At 43.1% G+C, this 19,624-nt stretch overlaps 2 protein-coding genes and 1 long non-coding RNA gene across 16 annotated transcripts in view; 2 read left to right on the top strand and 1 right to left on the bottom strand.

Moving 5' to 3' along the window:
* The window catches only part of LOC124046557 (transmembrane protein KIAA1109 homolog), an 85,203-nt gene extending 80,653 nt beyond the window's left edge, over positions 1 to 4,550 (top strand). For all 14 annotated transcript variants that reach the window (XM_046367064.1, XM_046367063.1, XM_046367052.1 and 11 more), the window contains 6 exons: positions 36 to 287; positions 568 to 771; positions 878 to 1,072; positions 2,755 to 2,889; positions 3,133 to 3,292; positions 3,542 to 4,550. In XM_046367064.1, coding sequence (XP_046223020.1) covers positions 36 to 287; positions 568 to 771; positions 878 to 1,072; positions 2,755 to 2,889; positions 3,133 to 3,292; positions 3,542 to 3,767 — 1,172 coding nt within the window. In that variant the 3' untranslated portion in view covers positions 3,768 to 4,550. The remainder of the gene's footprint in view (positions 1 to 35; positions 288 to 567; positions 772 to 877; positions 1,073 to 2,754; positions 2,890 to 3,132; positions 3,293 to 3,541) is intronic.
* Positions 4,551 to 7,853: 3,303 nt separating this feature from the next.
* LOC124046555 (XK-related protein 6-like) lies at positions 7,854 to 15,710 on the top strand. Its single transcript, XM_046367050.1, has 5 exons — positions 7,854 to 8,602; positions 8,700 to 9,149; positions 12,742 to 12,947; positions 13,030 to 13,447; positions 13,594 to 15,710. The coding sequence occupies exons 1-5, from the start codon at positions 8,406 to 8,408 to the stop codon at positions 14,084 to 14,086; spliced, it is 1,764 nt and encodes a 587-aa protein (XP_046223006.1). The 5' UTR covers positions 7,854 to 8,405; the 3' UTR covers positions 14,087 to 15,710.
* LOC124046556 lies at positions 10,726 to 19,061 on the bottom strand. The gene is made up of 2 exons (XR_006841025.1): positions 18,310 to 19,061; positions 10,726 to 14,433 (listed from the first exon to the last, which is right to left on the bottom strand). It is a non-coding gene; the product is annotated as an uncharacterized LOC124046556 (long non-coding RNA).
* Between the last annotated feature and the right edge of the window lie 563 nt (positions 19,062 to 19,624).

Below are 19,624 nucleotides of genomic sequence, written 5' to 3'. Positions count from 1 at the left end.
TGCACCTTCCGGATCTCTCCCTTCCTCTCTCCTAGACATGGATGCGGCCCACCATCGACACTGGCCTGGAGTTCTGAAGGTGATCGCCGGGTGCCACATCTCCCTCTTCCAGATGCCTCTTCCAGAAGACGCAGTGCAACTGGGTGGCTCCATTAGTCTCCATGGCAACCACATGACCCTGGCCTGCTTCCATGGGCCCAACTTCCGCTCCAAGTCCTGGGCCTTATTCCACCTGGAAGAGCCCAACATAGCTTTTTTGACTGAGGCTCAGAAGATATTGGAGGACGGTAAAGGCTTTCAAGAGACTGGGAGGAGGGATGGGGAATTTGGATTTATTTGGGTAAAAAACTATATAACAATATGTACAGTGTCTTCCCAGAGGATAGGACTTAAGTGTTTTAATTGATACTTTTGTTTTCAAAGTGGTCCTCAATGGTAAAAATACATCAAACAACTAATGATCGAAAATTATGAACAACCACATTACATTCATATAGGCATACAAACAAAGTGGCACATCAGTTGCCCTAAATACCTCTAACCTCAACCTAGTTTCTATCCAATCAGGCTCCACTGATGAGTCCACCTACATCGTGCAGACGTTGGCTTTTAATCTGGGTCACAACACTATGGAAACCAAACCCTGCGGGGCGCTAGAGAGCCCCATGGCCACCATCACCAAAATCACCCGTCGCAGGCACGAAAACCCGCCTCACGGAGTAGCCACGGTCAAAGAGTGGTTCAACTACGTAACTGCCATGAGGAATGAGGGTAAAGGGTACTAAATACTACCAATGTCAAATTCAAGGTCTATTGTTTCCTTTGACCCAATGTTATTCAAGACCTCTGCCTCATTCTAATGTATCCTGTTCCCCAGAACTGAATCTCTTGCGCAACGTACACGCCAACAACCCAGAGAGCGGGGCGGCTGCCAAGAGTTCAAGCCTGCTCAGCAGCTTCAGCGGCTCTTCCAGCTACAACCACGAGACGGAGACAATCTTCGCCCTTCCCAGGATGCAGCTGAATTTCAGCTCCAAAAACTTTCAGGATCCTGAGGAACCCTCCTTGACTGGTAGGCTCAGTTGAGTTATACACTGAGTGTACAAAACATTGAGTTGCACCACCCCTTTGCCCTCAGAACAGCCTAAATTCATCAGGGCATTGAGTCTACAAGGTGTCGAAAGAGTTCCACAGGGATGCTGGCCAATGTTGATGCCAATGCTTCCCACAGTTGTTGTGTAAAGTTGGCTGGATATCCTTTGGGTGGTGGCCTATTCATGATACACACGGTAAACTGTTGAGTGTAAAACGTGGCATCGTTGCAGTCCTTCACACACTCAAACCGGTGTGCCTGGCACCTACTACCATACCCTGTTCAAAGGCACTTAACCCATAAGAGTCTAAGTCGAGGGGGGGGGGTCTACTGAGCTATATGGAATTGTTTTAAGAAGATCATCCCAAGGATCATTTAGCTATTTGATTTTGAATTTTAATACCCCTTGAAAATTGTTAGGCTTTTATTAGCCCATATTGAATAACAGATTCACTGCATGGAACAACAGTCCCCAAAATATCTAAAGGAAGTTTGTTCTGAAGTGTCTAACCTATATCTTAGAGACACTACATGACCAAAAGTATGTGTGTGGACACCTGCTCATCGTACATCACGTTCCAAAATAAAGGGAATTAATAATGAGTTGGTCCCTTATTTGCTACTATAACAGCCTGTACTCTTTTGGGAAGGCTTTCAACTAGATGTTGGAACATTGCTGCAGAGACTTGCTTCCATTCAGCCACAAGCATTAGTGAGGTCGGGCACTAATGTTGGACGATTAGGCCTGGCTCGCAGTCAGCGTTCCAATTCATCCCAAACGTGTTCGATTGTCATGCTGAAACAGGAAAGGGCCTTCCCCAAACTGTTGCCACAAAGTTGGAAGTAAAGAATTGTCTAGAATGTTATTGTATGCTGTAGTGTTAAGATTTTCCTTCACTGGAACTAAGCCCGAACCATGAAGAACATCCCCAGACCATTATTCCTCCTCCACCAGACTTTACAACTGGCACTATGCATTGGGGCAGGTAGCGTTCTCCTGGCATCCACCAAACCCATAATCATCTGTCAGACTGCCAAATGGTGAAGCGAGATTCATCACATTTCCACTGCTCCAGAGTTTAATGGCAGTGAGCTTTACACCACTCCAGCTGAACCTTTGCATTGTGCATGGTCATCTTAGGCTTGTGTACAACTGCTCCTGACAAACAATAGTTGTGCTGACATTGCTTCCAGAGGCAGTTTGGAACTCGTTAGTGAGTGTTGCAACCGAGGACAGCACCCGGCGGTCCAGTTCTGTGAGCTTGTGTGGCCTACCGCTGAACCGTTGTTGCTCCTTGACGTTTCCACTTCCCCAAAAATAACAGCACTTACAGTTGACCGGGGCAGTTCTAGCAGGGCAGAAATGTGATAAACTGACTTGTTGGAAAGGTGGTATCCTATGACGGCGACACATAGAAAGTCACTGAGCTCTTCAGTAAGGCCATTCTGCTGTCAGTGTTTGTCTATGGAGATTGCATGGCTGTGTGCTCAATTTTATACACATGTCAGCAACCAGTGTGGCTGATATTGCAGAATCCACAAATTTGAACGTGTCCACATACGTTTGTGTGTGTATGTGTGTGTGTGTGTGTGTGTATGTATATATATATATATCTTTGTTGGAAAGCAAGGTAACGACTATTGTTTCCCGTCCGTTTCAGACTCCAACAGTAAGCCTAAGGTGGAGTGCAGCCTGGTGACTGAATTCACCGACCACATCTGTGTCACCATGGACGCAGAGCTCATCATGTTCCTGCATGACCTGGTCTCTGCCTACCTGAAGGAGAAAGAGAAGGGTGAGAGTACCTGAAATGTCAACAGCAGCAGCACACTACATTGCGCAACCTAGAACAATTAACTGTACTTTACATTAGATAAATAGTACTGAACTTTATATAGACAATAAGAGCAACAAAGGTACACCTAAAATAGAATTTCAGTTGAAGGTGCTGTTGGATTTCAGAACTAGTAGTCAAAAGAAAGGAGAACCAAGGCACTCTTTATAGTTTCTCTCCCTCTCTCCCTTCCCTGGTCTGAAGCCCTTTTCAACCCCCGGATGTTTGCCACTCGGCCTGGCCAGAAGAGCCCAACGGCCCTTAATGATGAGAACTCCACAGACAAGGAGGATGGCATCAACTACACTACGGTGGACTGGAGAGAATTCATGTGCAACACCTGGCAGCTGGAGCCCACACTCAGGTAAACCAGACCCCTTCCCTCAGACCCAATATATGCCACTATGTAGAGACTTTTATCCAAACTAACAGTACAGTAAGTGCATACATTTGTAGTATGTGTATATGATCCCTGTGTTTGACTCCTTAACCCCTCACCTGAGCATGTCAACTACTCCATAAGCCCACTTTTAGGCCTATACACTAACCCTAAACCCTTTTGTCATACATCTCTGAGGTTTCTTGACATGGTCTTAATAATTCATTTCCACAGGCTCATCTCCTGGACGGGACGGAAGATCGATCCTGTCGGCGTGGACTACATTCTCCAGAAGCTAGGCTTCCACCACGCAAGGACTACAATTCCCAAATGGCTCCAGAGGGGAGTGATGGACCCCCTGGACAAGGTCCTCTCTGTCCTCATCAAAAAACTGGGCACGGCCCTGCAGGACGAGAAAGAGAAGAAGGAGAAGATAGGACGAGACAAGGAAGAGCACTAACACCAACATCCATACCTTCTAACACACCACTTTCAAAACTGGAGGTCAGACAGTAAATCGTCAACAAACAAAACACTGGATAACTGGAAAACACTGGATAGTTCCTTGACTTGCTGTACAGTGGATAGCGTCATAGGCACATTTACTGCTAAGCTGTGTGAATTTCAGCATAGATGTTTACTGTGGTGCATGCCACTATGGGTTTTGACAGAAAAATGTGCACTGTTTTTATGTATATTTTGAACAAAATAGTAAGTCTTATTATTTGGCAGCTTAAAATAATAACCCTGAAAAACTCCAACATGAATTATATGATATACATGCTTTATATGGTTGTTGTCAGAACAAACACGTTGAAGTCATCATTTATGATACTTCTTTTATGGTTCATTATATTTTTTCTGATGAGTGTGGGGTTACTTCTAAATCATTGCCTTTTCTTTGTTTCCAATGGTAAAGTTGGAATGAGGAATCTCATTTTAAGTGTCAGTTTTACTAAATTCATCCCAATGACAACCGTTTTTGGAAAAATTTCCTATGAACTAAAAAGTATTGGATGGTTTAAATCCACTTATATAATGTATTGTAATGCTAAACTATGGTTAATTTTTTTTGTATCTTAATTTAATGGGGATCAGAAATGTATAGTCTAAAACACATGTGAGCTGGGTGTGTCAAGCCTGTTTTTTTAAATATGTGCAATAGATCAGTGTATATAAAATGACTGTGAATTTCTTAAGTGTTGATTTCTGAATATAATAAAATCATTGCCATCCAATTTTACATCTGACTTTGTTGTCATATACAATGAGTGTACAAAACCTTATGAACACCTCTTTCCATGACCATAGATTTCACCTGGTCAGTCTATGATCCCTTATTGATGTCACTTGTTAAATCTACTTCCATCAGTGTAGATGAAGGGGAGGAGACAGGTTAAAGAAGGATTTTTAAGCCTTGAGATAATTGAGACATGGATTGTGTATGTGTGCCATTAAGGGTGAATGGGCAAGACAAAATATTTAACTGCATTTAAACGGGGTAAGGTAGTCTGTGCCAGGCGCACCGTTTGTGTCAAGAACTGCGACACTGTTGGGTTTTTCACACTCAACAGTTTCCCATGTGTATCAAGAATGGTCCACCACTCAAAGGATATCCAACCAACTTGACACAACCGTGGGAAGCATTGGAGTCAAAATGGGCCAGCATCCCTGTAGAATGCTTTCAACACCTTGTAGAGTCCATGCCCAGATGAATTGAGGCTGTTCTTAGGGCAAAAGGTTGAGTTGCAACTTAATATTAGGAAGATGTTCTTAATGTTTTGTACACTGTTATTTATCAGATTTTCTAGATTTGAGTCAAGAGACAGTTGTGGTTTCTCAACAAAGAAAAGCTTTAACCTGGTTGCTGTGTGTGCGAGCAATGGGAAGGTTACTATACTCCAGACCTCTTGTGGGTTCTGTTCAGACTATCCTGCATATATTTTAGCTACAGTTATGCACTATGTGTAGTGAACCGTCTGTACGAATCGGAAAATCCCATTCCAAATGTGATTGGGTTATGGTGAACCAAATGTTTGTGGCCAGAAGATGGAGACCAAATGTTGCGGTTTAAGTGGAATGCAACAGGAGAAGCTATAAAAACACTTCTGCCCTGTAAAATGGCTTACCAAAATCTAAAACTGACGTTTACCTTAACCCCAACCTAATTTTAACCAATTATTATTCTTGTTTTGTTAAGCCTCTGATACAGTCCCAAAAATGTTTTGCATGTCAGCAGTCAAGTTTTCAAGATACTGGTCTTTCAAAAAGCAAAGTGTGACAAAATGATGTGGCAAGTGACACTGCTTTTTGACAGACCACAATATTTTTCTGAAATATTCCAAATAAAATACAAATCAAAATATTTTTGTTCACAAAAGTAGTGCACTTGGCCTTTACTAGTCTTGATATAGCCATCAGTATCGCAGGCAAAACATTTATTCAGCATTATCAGAGACTGCTGAAGGAGAGCAGCCACCGGTGAGACTGCTAGAGGAGAGCAGTGAGTGAGACTGCTTAATTATTTTATTTTTTTAACCTTTTATTTATATAGTTTTTTCTCATTAAGATAACATCTCTTTTCCAAGAGAGACCTGGTCCAATAAATGGAGAGCAGCTGCTGGTGAGACTGCTGAAAGAGAGCAGCTGCTGGTGAGACTGCTGAAAGAGAGCAGCTGCTGGTGAGACTGCTGAAAGAGAGCAGCTGCTGGTATGACTGCTGAAAGAGAGCAGCTGCTGGTATGACTGCTGAAAGAGAGCAGCTGCTGGTGAGACTGCTGAAAGAGAGCAGCTGCTGGTGAGTCTGCTGAAAGAGAGCAGCTGCTGGTGAGTCTGCTGAAAGAGAGCAGCTGCTGGTGAGTCTGCTAAAGGAGAGCAGCCTGGTGTATGACCTGCTAGAGCTCAGCATGCAACAAATACCCCTGACCAGCGGGGGAAGCCTTCACACACATGCACACTGACATCACAATTCTGAGGTGTATTAAGATCCAAGATGTCGGACCGTTGTTTTCAAGGTAATTTACTCACGTTCGCATATACTGATTCATAGACCGTCTATATTCGGGTTGTATCCGGTTTATACGGACCGACGTCACATGCACACAAGCACTCAGCAGCGACGACGTCATCCAGAAACATGGCAGACATTGGATGAATATAAAATGTTCATATGTTCGGCTGTTAATATCTTTGAGTGATTTTTAAAAAATTGGCCTTAGCTACAATTATTTGAATAATTCAATGGATGTTTTGTGCACAAAGGTGATGACTAAAGTGTCTTATTAGAAATGTTCAAATCTGACTTTTCTATGTGGCCATCTGTGGAAATTGTCTTTCTGAGCTGGGCAACAGTTAAACTGCAGTACCGAAACAAAACTGTAGGATCAGTCGAAACTATAATTCTAGAGTGGAATCCTGGCCCTTTGCAGCCTCACACACACAAACCCAAGATTAGGTAAGAGAATCCGGCAAGATGCCTAGGTTACACACACAAACAATAACAATACAACAAAACAAAAATGTAATTGGTAAAAAAGTATATATGAACAATATTTAAACTGTCAGTCCTGACGCATTTGTGTTATTATGGGGCACCGTTATCATATATTTTCATCAGCTTATTTGAAACTGGTTACTAATATTGCACTTTAGTAACCAACAATTTCGTAAAACAACGTTGAATTTGGGAAACCCAACCAAGATGTCTGCATTCAGAAACACACTAGTTATCTAACAGTCCACAGGACTACATTTCAAAGCAGAGCACCAAGTGTCACATCAATTAAAATCACATACAATCCCGCTTCTAAAAAACAATTATTATTTTAATCTCAAGTGAGCAGTACATCTTCCTCTCTCACTCGGTCCAATTTAATATAAAGCGTGCATAAGAGTCCCTGTAGCCAGTAGACAGACTAGTGTGGTTTGTATCTGATACACATTAGGAAAAACATGGAGAAATAGGAGAATTGATTGTAGAACAAATTACAACTGATTACCTCTCTCTCCATCTCTCTTTCCTTCACAGACCAAATTACCAGACTCCCCTTCAGCCACCCTGGGATGGTAGTCATGGCAACATAGAGGCTAATCTCCAGTGGACAGAGAAAGAGAGAGGGAGAGAATGAAAGAGTGAAGAGGCTGGTTTGTGCTTTATCCCTCTCTCATCCCCCTCTTCTTAAATCCTTATAATTGCTCCTCCCCTACCCACTATCTCTCCCATCTCCCACACCCTCTTCCTTCCTCACTCCCTCTATCTCCATCTCTTCTCCCCTCTCCTTCCTCTCGCCCTCTCTCTCTATTTCCATCTATTCTCCCCTCTCCTTCCTCTGGCAGGGCTCACGCACACACACACACATATGTTCTGGGTGATTAGGCTGGCTGAGCTATTGGCCTGAAGCCTGCTGAGGAAGGGAAGAGAGGGGGGTTGGTAGAGAGAGTGTATGTACAGATGTGCAGATGTTGTGTCTAGTCTTGCCGCTAGGAGGCGGAGTGTGTGTGAGTGCGTTCTGACCTGAGCTGAGCAGCGCAGAGGGCTCAAGCAGTGAGGTGGAGCGGACAGCTCATAGGCTGCTGTGGTGTATGTGTGACAGGTTGAGAGACAGGCTGGGGAAGGCTGAAACGCTACCACAGTTCTGCATAGATGAGGATTAATTCACTGGCTTTTCACACACTCATGTCTCAGCACACACACGTCTCTTAGCTGGGAGATGCTGCATTACGTCATAACAAGCCACTGTCTCCCTAGATGACCGTGGTGAGTACAGCCATGTAGAAGATGCAGAGGGAGCGAGAGACTGGGAGATGAAGATTGGCTGGAGGAGAGGAATAGGAACGGATTCAACCGCTGCCACTGGTCGCAAGGAGCGCCTGGTAGGAGAGGGGATAGAGTGTTTCCTAGAGAGGAGGGCGAGGAGGAAGGGAGAGAAGGAGGAGGGAGAGGGGCAGCTGCCTTCGTGCGGTGACCGGCTCTGATGGCTCCCCGGGAGAGTCAGAGACAGAAACACCGCGGCTGGGGAGGGACAGGAGGTATTTTGGAAGTGACGTGGGTTCAGAGGAGGGTGTGTTTTGGTTCGGGACGAGAGGAAAGGGGAGGAACATGGCAGCGCAGTCTGATGGAGGGGGAGAAATGGAGGAAGGAGTGGGGGAGGGGGTGTTTGATGGAGACACAGAGGAAGACTGTCAGCCTCTGGACTCTGCAGCTATCCACATCTGTCTCTGCTGTCACTCTGCTGTCTGCTACTGGGGCTGTCGCTCCAACTGTCTGGGAAACCTGCTGGGGAAAGACACTACTGGGTGAGTGAGAGTGAGAGTGAGAGTGAGAGTGAGAGTGAGAGTCTCTGCTATTCTCATCTTGAGCCTTTTACCATTATTATTATGATCACTATTATAGAAGGATCGGGGGTACCGGAGTTGGAGGTGGTAGGAGTTTGAGGGAGACTCGCTGCCCACCAGAGGAGGGACTGTGGCTGGACTGTCTCTGGTTGATCCTGGCTCTCCTCGTCTTCTTCTGGGATGTGGGAACAGATCTGCTTCTCGCTGCAGACTACTATGACAGACAGGACTATCTGTGGTTTGGCCTGACGCTCTTCCTGGTGCTGGTGCCGTCGATTGTAGTTCAGATACTGAGTTTCCGCTGGTTCATCCAGGACTACAGCGGAGAGTGTCTGACCACCTGGCTGGGGACGGTGGACTGCAGCAGGGGAGGAGAGAGAGAAAAGCTGACCAGGCAAGGGCCAACTGGCCACAGGGGGGTTTATCCTGGAACAGACCGGGTCAGAGTGGCCTCAGTCTGGCTGTGGCAGATCACCATACACATTCTACAGCTGGGACAGGTCTGGAGGTAAGGACAGATCACCATACACATTCTACAGCTGGGACAGGTCTGGAGGTAAGGACAGATCACCATACACATTCTACAGCTGGGGCAGGTCTGGAGGTAAGGACAGATCACCATACACATTCTACAGCTGGAACAGGTCTGGAGGTAAGGACAGATCACCATACACATTCTACAGCTGGGACAGGTCTGGAGGTAAGGACAGATCACCATACACATTCTACAGCTGGGACAGGTCTGGAGGTAAGGACAGATCACCATACACATTCTACAGCTGGAACAGGTCTGGAGGTAAGGACAGATCACCATACACATTCTACAGCTGAGACAGGTCTGGAGGTAAGGACAGATCACCATACACATTCTACAGCTGGGGCAGGTCTGGAGGTAAGGACAGATCACCATACACATTCTACAGCTGGGGCAGGTCTGGAGGTAAGGACAGATCACCATACACATTCTACAGCTGGGGCAGGTCTGGAGGTAAGGACAGATCACCATACACATTCTACAGCTGGGGCAGGTCTGGAGGTAAGGACAGATCACCATACACATTCTACAGCTGGGGCAGGTCTGGAGGTAAGGACAGAGCATGCCCCCCTGTTCTCCCCTCTCTTCTTCAATCAATCAAATGTATTTTATAAAGCACTTTTTACATCAGGAGTTGTCACAAAGTGCCTATACCATATTGGGTAGGACACATTTGCCACCCAATATGTCCTACCCAATATTCAGAATAGGTTGATTCATTCCCCCCAATAATTTCTTTAAAATACTTATTTTTTAATTTTTATTAATTGGGTCCTGGGGCCCCCAGATAGCATATGAACATGTCAAAAAGCAATGTCAAAATGTATAGAATTGCAGGAAATTAGCTTTAACTGTGAACTTGGCTATGCTAGCCACTTGTAGCTAGTTAGTAACTCGTCATTTCACAGGATATGTTTTTGGACGTAAGCTGTAGAGATTGGTACGAAATGCCACTTCTGTAGCCAAAATCTTATTCAGCTATTTTTTAAGCATTAAATGACCTGGTGTGATGGTGCATTGATCGGTTATACAGTTTAAAGGAACTATTTTTGTGTTTTTGCCCAAAGTCTAACTGTCCAGTGTTTCCAGATTTCTATGAAATATGACCTAGAATGAATTACAATATGAGTTCTTTTTTAATTTGGAAGGAAAATGAAGTATGTTAAAACACAGCTTTTCTGCTTTGGAATGGTGTGGGTGTATCCCAACAACAGAATAGTGTGGGCATATACCAATCATTAACAATGTTCATGCAAGTAGACCGCTGATTGGCCAGCTCATCCTACTCAGGAGGATGACATCATCCTCTATGAGGAAATAGGAATTATTTTTGAAGGACTGTTTGAGATGTGGGTTTTTTAAAGTGTTTTTTCTCCAATTTATGCTTTGGCCACAAATACAAGTATAGGATGAGTCAACATCATTATTTGGGTTTGAGTTATTAACTTTTAAAAGTGAGATTTACACTGGACAGTTACTTTAAAACTGCAAAATTCTCTGCCTCATGTCTGTCACGCTCGTCGAAATGAATGGACCAAGGCGCAGCGTGGTCAGCGTACATTTTAGTTTATTTATAATGTCTCCAACAAAACAAGAAATAACAAACGTAAAGCTACGTAGTGCACGCAGGCCACTACACATAGACAACTACCCACAATCACAGGTGGGAAAAAGGGCTGCCTAAGTATGATCCCCGATCAGAGACAACGATAGACAGCTGCCTCTGATTGGGAACCACACTCGGCCAGAAATAAAAAAAATAAAGAACATAGAATGCCCACCCAAATCACACCCTGACCAAACCAAATAGAGACATAAAAAGGCTCTCTAAGGTCAGGGCGTGACAATGTCATAATGTGAAGAATACCGTGAGATAAGCTATAAAACAGCACATTTTTGTCTCTGCCACATGGAAGGATTTGTACAATTGCAGGCAATTTGCTTTAAAACTGCTAAATGTTCTCAGACTCATGAGAAAATGTGTAGAATAGCATTATAAAACTGCACAGTTTTCTCTCTGCCCCATGACAAAAGGTGTTGAAATGCAGGAAGTTAGCTGGTTTCCTAAGAATATATTTATATGTATATATATTTTTTTGGGGGGGGGGGGGGCATAATAAGTCATTTCAAACTGTGTAGAATTGCAGAGAATGCATATTAAAATGTCAAAAAGAAAATCCGGAGTGGACCACCAGGACCACCCGTCTACTGTTCATCCCCCAATATCTACACCACAATTTTCCCCTTGGCTTATACAGATACCCGGCCTAAAACTCCAAAGAGCAAGCAATGCGGAACTACAGTGGCTAGGAACCAGGCTGTGAGCGGTGGCCAGTCCTCTTCTGGTTGTGCCTGGTGGAGATCACTTCTCCTCTTCTCTCCTCTGTTCCCCTCTCCCATTCTCTATTCTCTACTATCAAATGAAGTCCATGTACTAGGTCACGTGTTAACCTCACCATGTGTGTACAGGTGGAGAACAAAGAAGAAAGAGTATCTGCCGCTGACACACAAACACACACAAAAAATTGCACACACACACTGGAAGTCAGTGAAGGAGGTGATATTTAGGATGTGATTGGCTGTAAGTATTAGCTAGGCTACTCAAACCATACACTAATGGCCTATATAATTAGCAAGGAAGGGCACATATGCAGAACCAGCACTGACCTGAATAAAGCTTCTTCTTATTATTATTATTATATTTTTATTCTGTAAAAACGGTTTGAACCTATTTGGGCTCAATCGATTTCCATCTTCTCTTGTGTTTTCTCTACACTTCCACTGTCTGTGTCTGACACAGCTGGACAATTAGCTGGATAGCTAACTAGCTAGCGGAGCTGATAGTCACAAGGCTGATAGTCACAAGGCCATCAAACTAGAAAAACACTACATCAAAACATCCTGACCGGACACCAAAGGTCAAAGGCATGCCATTCCACTTGGATATCCTGTATGTACCCCCTCTCCGCTCCCCCCTCTCTCCTTCTCTCCCTCTCTCTGTCAGACTAATCTTTCATGGCCTAGGTGCCTGAGGGAGATGTTGAGTGGGCTTAAGAGCTAGTGTGTGTGTACGTTTGTAACAATCTCCCTAATAGAGTCTTTCCCAAAGAGTGGTGTGTGTGGAATGGTTCAGTCTGATTGAGTTAGATCACTGTGAGATGGAGGGAGGGAGTAGAATTGACAGAAAAAAAGAGCTTGAACACGCAGAACAGAAGTGAAGGGGGGAGGGGAATGATGGATAGCGACATTTAAACAATTAAACTCTCTGTTGTGATGCGGCATCTTGCAGGTTTATCTGGTGAAATGTGTGCGTGCGTGCATGTGTTTCTACTGTATGTGACCAGTGAATTATTGATGTCGTATGAAATTAGCTCATATGATGCAGCCCAGATGGTTGTATGAGCATGTCTACGCACATGCTCACACATACACAAACACACAAGAGAAACACAGACACACACACACCCCACAAGCACAGCCTGGGGCACTCAGTGTTTAATCTGATTCATTCTACACAAACCGTCTCTCTCACTCTCTGCCATAATTATTGACCTCTGACCCCCAGGTATATCCGTACTTTATACCTGGGTATCCAGTCCCACCGTATGAAGGAGCATAAGGAGGCACAGAGGAGGTTCTACTGGGCCATGATGTTTGAGTACGCAGACGTCAACATGCTGCGGCTTCTGGAGACCTTCCTGGAGTCAGCTCCTCAACTAGTACTACAGCTCTGTATTATGATACAGCAGAACCGGGCTGAGACTCTACAGTGTACGTATACACACAGTTCACACACTCACTGGTCAACTGGTATTACAGCTATCAAGATGAGTCACTCCATCTCTCTCCCTAGGTATATCTAGTCTAGGCTCTCTTCTGTCTCTATCCTGGGTGTTGGCCTCATACCACAAGCTCCTGCGCGACTCCAGAGACGACCAGCGCAGTCTGAGTTATCGCGGTGCCCTCCTCCACCTTCTCTGGCGCCTCCTCACCATCTCCTCCCGCGTTCTCTCTCTCGCCCTCTTCGCATCCCTCTTCCACCTGTACTTTGGCATCTTCGTGGTGCTCCACTGGTGTGGCATGGCCCTGTGGGTGGTGCATGGCGGAACAGACTTCTGTATGTCTCGCTGGGAGGAGGTTTTGTTTAACATGGTGGTGGGCATCGTCTACATCTTCTGTTGGTTCAATGTCAAGGAGGGACACACCAGGGGACGCATGGTGGCTTACTACTCTGTGGTACTGGCTGAGAACACACTGCTTACTGGACTGTGGTATGTAGACAGACAGATAGACAGACAGGCACACACCTACAGTATGTGTTTTATCTTCGAATAGGTGTATCTCTCATGATTGTACAGAGACATATGTGTGTGCGTGGATATCAAAACAGTTGTGCGTGTGTGCGTATGTGTTACAGGTATGTGTATCGTGACCACGAAGAGACAGACAGCTACGCGGTTCCAGCGTTGTGTGGTGTCTACCTGTCCTTTACGGGTGGAGTACTGGTGATGCTTCTGTACTACGGCCTTCTTCACCCCTCACACACACACCCCACCCCGGCATCGACCTGGTGTGATGAGCTGCTGTGGGGTAACCCCTTGCCCCCTTCAGCTCCGCCCACCCCAGCCCACCTTGCTTCCCCGTTTCACAGTGATGACATCATCGCAGAAGGCTGTCTGCCGGTGTTCCAGGTGCGTTTGGAGCCCCCCACCTCGAGGCGTTTCGAAGGTCCTCTGATAAAGATTGACATGCCCAGGAAACGTTACCCAGCCTGGGACGCTCACTACGTGGACAGACGGCTGCGAAGGACCATCAACCTACTACAGTACCTGACGCCTGCAGCCGCAGGCATACGATACAGGGACAGACCTCTGCTCTATGAACTACTGCAGTACGAGTCTTCTTTCTGACACATACACACATAGGCAAACACACATATTTACAAGTGCGCACATGTAACCAATGTGAAATGGCTAGCTATTTAGTGGTGCTCGCTAGTAGTGTTCAACCGGTGACCTCATCCGCTCTGACCTAGAAGTAGTTGTTTCCCTTGCTATGCAAGACCACAGCTTTTGTGGAGTAACAGGTAACGATGCTTTGTGGATGATGGTTGTCCATCTGTTCAGAGGGTCCCTGGTTCGAGCTCAGGTTGGGGCAAGGAGAGGGACGGAAGTGACACTGATACACACAAATGTGACTCTTCTCTCTGTTTTTATCTCTTCATCTCTGTTTTGTATTCCTCACTCTGCTGAGAAGACTGGATGGTGACAGAAGACAGCATGTCATGTTATTTTCACATCTTCATGAATAATACTAAAAAATAATAATATGAAATTAGAAAAAATGTGAATGTAATATAAACAGCGGCCTGAAAGCTGTCTCCTAGCTGGGAGTTTATTATCTTTAGTTTGGTTAACTTGGTGTTTATTCTCTTTAGTTTGGTTAACTGGGTGTTTATTCTCTATAGTTTGGTTAACTGGGTGTTTATTCTCTTTAGTTTGGTTAACTGGGTGTTTATTCTCTTTAGTTTGGTTAACTGGGTGTTTATTCTCTATAGTTTGGTTAACTGGGTGTTTATTCTCTTTAGTTTGGTTAACTGGGTGTTTATTCTCTTTAGTTTGGTTAACTGGGTGTTTATTCTCTTTAGTTTGGTTAACTGGGTGTTTATTCTCTTTAGTTTGGTTAACTGGGTGTTTATTCTCTTTAGTTTGGTTAACTGGGTGTTTATTCTCTTTAGTTTGGTTAACTGGGTGTTTATTCTCTTTAGTTTGGTTAACTGGGTGTTTATTCTCTTTAGTTTGGTTAACTGGGTGTTTATTCTCTTTAGTTTGGTTAACTGGGTGTTTATTCTCTTTAGTTTGGTTAACTGGGTGTTTATTCTCTATAGTTTGGTTAACTGGGTGTTTATTCTCTATAGTTTGGTTAACTGGGTGTTTATTCTCTTTAGTTTGGTTAACTGGGTGTTTATTCTCTATAGTTTGGTTAACTGGGTGTGTGATCTCTTTAGTTTTTAACTAAATGTGTATATATTTATATGTACAGAGATGTGTGTGTGTACTGTGTGTGTTGTGCCTGATCTGTGAGTCATAGTAAATGATGTTTGCTTGTTTGTTTGCTCAGGAAGGCACAACATTACAGAACGTTAAGATAGACATGAATTGTGTAGAACAGATCAGATTTTCTGTCATGTAGAATACGGATATGTGATTCTCTTTCTGATGAACTCATCCCTGAGGTCGTCATGGTGACAGAGACCTTTACCTGACTACGTCTGACCATCCCTCCACCAATCAACACTAAGCCTTCCACCAATCAACTTTATATGGTGCAAATATATATGAATATACAGTACCAGTCAAAAGTTTGGACACACCTACTCATTCCAGGGTTTTTCTTTATTTTTACTATTTTCTACATTGTAGAGTAATGGTGAAGATGTCAGAACTATGAGAACTATGAAATAACACATATGGAATCATGTAGTAACCAACAAAAATGTTAAACAAATCAAAATATAGTTTATATTTTAGATTCTTCAAAGTAGCCACCCTTTGCCTTGATGACAGTTTTGCACACTCTTGGCATTCTCTCAACCAGCTTCACCTGGAATGCTTTTCCAACTGTCTTGAAGGAGTTCCCACATATGCTGAGCACTTGTCTGCTTTTCCTTCACTATGCGGTCCAACTCAATTGGGTTGAGGTTGGGTGATTGTGGAGGCACATCTGATGGTAGTCACACTAAGCACAAACCAGATGGGATGGCTTATCGTTTCAGAATGCTGTAGTAGCCATTCTGGTTAAGTGTGCCTTGAATTCTAAATAAATCACTGGCAGTGTCGCCAGCAAAGTACCATCACACCTCCTCCATGTTTCATGGTTGGAAATACACATGTGGATATCATCCGTTCACCCACTCTGAGTCTCACACAGACACAACGGTTGGAACCAAAAATCTCAAATTTGACCTCATCAGACCAAAGGACAGATTTCCACCGGTCTAATGTCTATTGCTCGTGTTTCTTGGCCCAATCAAGCCTCTTCTTATTGGTGTCCTTTAGTAGTGGTTTCTTTGCAGCAATTCGACCGTCATGGCCTGATTCACGCAGTCTCCTCTGAACAGTTGATGTTGAGATGTGTCTGTTACTTGAACTCTGTGAAGCATTTATTTGGGCTTCAACTTCTGAGGTGCAGTTAACTCTAACTTATCCTCTGTAGCAGAGGTAACACTGGGTCTTCCTTTCCTGTAGCGGTCCTCATGAGAGCCAGTTTCATCATTGTGCTTGATGGTTTTTGCGACTGCACTTGAAGAAATGTTAGAATTTCTTGACATTTTCTAGATTGACTGACCTTCATGTCTTAAAGTAATGAAGGAATGTCGTTTCTCTTTGCTTATTTGAGCTGTTCTTGCCATAATATGGACTTGGTGTTTTACCAAATAGGCCTATCCTCCTGTATACCATCCCTACTTTGTCATAACACAACTGACTTTCTCAAATGCATTAAGAAGGAAAGAAATTCCACAAATTAACATTCCAGGTGACATGAAGCTGGTTGAGAGAATGCCAAGAGTGTGCACAGCTGTAATCAAGCCAAAGGGTGGCTACTTGGAAGAATCTCAAATATAAAATGCACTTTGATTTGTTTAACACTTTTTTGGTTATTACATGATTCCATGTGTTATGTCATAGTTTTGATGTCTTCACTATTATTCTACAATGTAGAAAATCGTAAAAAAATAAAGAAAAACCCTGTAATGAGTAGGTGTGTCCAAACTTTTGACTGGTACTGTATATATGTGAACTTTATTTGGTGCAAATATAGATGAACATAATATGAACTTGTTTTTTTGGCAAATATATATGAACATATATGAACTTCATATGGTGCAAATATATTAACTTTATTTATAAAAGCAATAATACACTTGAGCATCTGCATTTGGAGTCACAAGTGGACTCAGCATTCTACATTTGACCTTTAACCTCTCTCTGTTTCTGTTCTGGGTCAAAAGTAACAGCAGGTAAAGGGTCTGAACTTTGTAGCCAAAGTTTGAGACGCAATCGGCTCAGAGATTAGGCTGTATTGTTCCAGGTTCATATCAGAAACTAGTTTTATAAAAAATAAAGTCAGTCAGGGCATCAGGCTGAGCTGGAGCAAGCTCTTATAACCACAGAGCAGGTTAAAGGTACACTGCAATATGACATCATCATATGGGTGAACTTCCTACTTACAGAAATCAACAGTAAAATACATTTCTGCAGTTAACAGAAATGATTATGTCATATTGTTGAATCTACCTTTAACCAAACTTAACATGGATGTATTGTACAGGTGTGATATAGAAGTTATGACATAAGTCATTACTTCCTTTGAACTCACAGGACCCCCTTGAAAACGACATAGTTGGTTCATCTCAAGGAGTTTAATAAATAAATATATTAGTGTTTTTATTTGGTGAGGGTTTACATTTTTCTAATGTTAACTAATCTAATGTTGATGTGTCCATGTCCCTCAGCTTGGACATATCTCTTGTTGCCCCTAGCAATATTGATTCTAGTTATGTACTGCTGATTTATGTTCTTCCATTTAGAATGTCCAAACTGAATGAGAATGATGAAAATAGTGTTTTATTGCACTTTGGTATTGTGCTGTTGTCCTGGGTCTGCCCCATTTCAAGCTTACCCCCCCAAAAAAAAAAAGGTATTTAAAAAATATTCAGGCAAGTTAACCGGCTAACTCCTTGATCTAGCTTTGTAGTATACCCCTCTGGAGGGTTCAACGTTTGACAGGCTAACTTATTGATCTTTCTTGGTGACATACCCCTCTGATGCTAATGTTTGGAGATTGTTGCACTAAAGTTGATGCTGTGAGATGGATTATTCCTGTAACATTACCTCCTGAAAAGACTATTAACCTGTGACAATTCAGACATACTATAAGATACCACAGATATAGTAGTAGTATCTATAGCGATATTGGTAATAAGAGATAAGATAACCCATATTTTAAAACATGTAGTTTAATCAGAAAAATATACAAATGTTACATGAGTCAGTATCTATTTAATTTTATATCTTTGCATTTTAATACATTATAATGTGACTGAAATTAAGAATATATAAACTATTCATACCCAACATGTGTGGTTGTGTTCTTTTCTTTTTTCCTGGTGGTTCCAATGACACATACTCTTTCCCCTTCTTCTTCTTCTCTCTCACACACACACACACACACACACACACACACACACACACACACACACACACACACACACACACACACACACACACACACACACACACACACACACACACACACACACACACACACACACACACACACACACACACACACACACACACACACGTCAGTTATATCCAGTGTAATGATTAATCATAGATGCTTTGCTAAATAATGATACAATGTGGACACAACATTTAGGTTTACTTTTTTTTATGTCAGTCAATGACAATATGAGCAGAAACACCCTGAGGACCAGTTCAGTAGTCACCTTGAGGTGGGCGGTTGACATAGTAACAATAAAGTTCCTGGGCAGTAACGATAATGACAGCATAGTTACAGCATATTAATCATAGTACTATGGTTACTATGGTATAGTAACCATAGTAACAGCATATCTTTGACTTCTCTACACCGACACACACACACACACACACACACACACACACACACACACACACACACACACACACACACACACACACACACACACACACACACACACACACACACACACACACACACACACACACACACACACACGCGGGCACACGCACACACAGTGGCTTGACCAGAGAATCAGACAAACTGAAACTGTTTTCCTTCAATAACTTATTTTCAGATATAGGACCTGAATCGAACAATATAGCTCTCCGAGCAAACATGTATTCTTCTTTATAGGATTGTCCTGCAAAAAAATTAACAGAGCATTTCTTCAAATATATAAACACGTGTTATATCATATTAGATGGTTTCTCTGTATAGACACAAATTCAAGTAACCCCAGTCTTCTCTTTAGTGTCTTATTTCTTTAGTTTTATCTATTTATGGTTCAATATGTTTATTTATAGTGTACATATTTATTTGAATACTCCATACTGTAAGTATTGTACCACAGAGAATGAGGAGTGTATAAATCTGAAATCTGACTACCGCTCTGTAACTCTTGTAAAAGACTATGGCTGTGTCTGAAATGGCACTATTCCCTATTTATTCCCATTTGAGTTCTGACTGGTTGTTGGGAGCATGGTGGTGAGCTTTGGTTTGTTGCTTGTTTTGCTGCATGGTTTGTTGTTATGATCTGTGGTTGGTCAGTATAGTCGGGCTGGGAGCTGTGATTGATTCGTTTAGTCTAGCAGAGGGTCAGCATCATCAACATAATCGTCCTGTATCGAGAAGGGAAGGGACGAGAGGCAGACTGACGCCGT

The sequence above is a fragment of the Oncorhynchus gorbuscha genome, linkage group LG10 (assembly GCF_021184085.1).
Source record: "Oncorhynchus gorbuscha isolate QuinsamMale2020 ecotype Even-year linkage group LG10, OgorEven_v1.0, whole genome shotgun sequence".
Lineage (NCBI taxonomy): Eukaryota > Metazoa > Chordata > Actinopteri > Salmoniformes > Salmonidae > Oncorhynchus > Oncorhynchus gorbuscha.
Note: the sequence above shows the minus strand (reverse complement) of the source record. Positions and strands in the feature narration are given on the sequence as shown.

Coding starts and splice junctions, on each gene's coding strand:
- LOC124046555 (XM_046367050.1), top strand. CDS start 8,406: ATGGCAGCGCAGTCTGATGGAGGGGGAGAAATGGAGGAAGGAGTGGGG. Junction 8,603..8,699: donor CTGGGGAAAGACACTACTGG/GTGAGTGAGAGT, acceptor TCACTATTATAG/AAGGATCGGGGGTACCGGAG. Junction 9,150..12,741: donor CAGCTGGGACAGGTCTGGAG/GTAAGGACAGAT, acceptor TCTGACCCCCAG/GTATATCCGTACTTTATACC.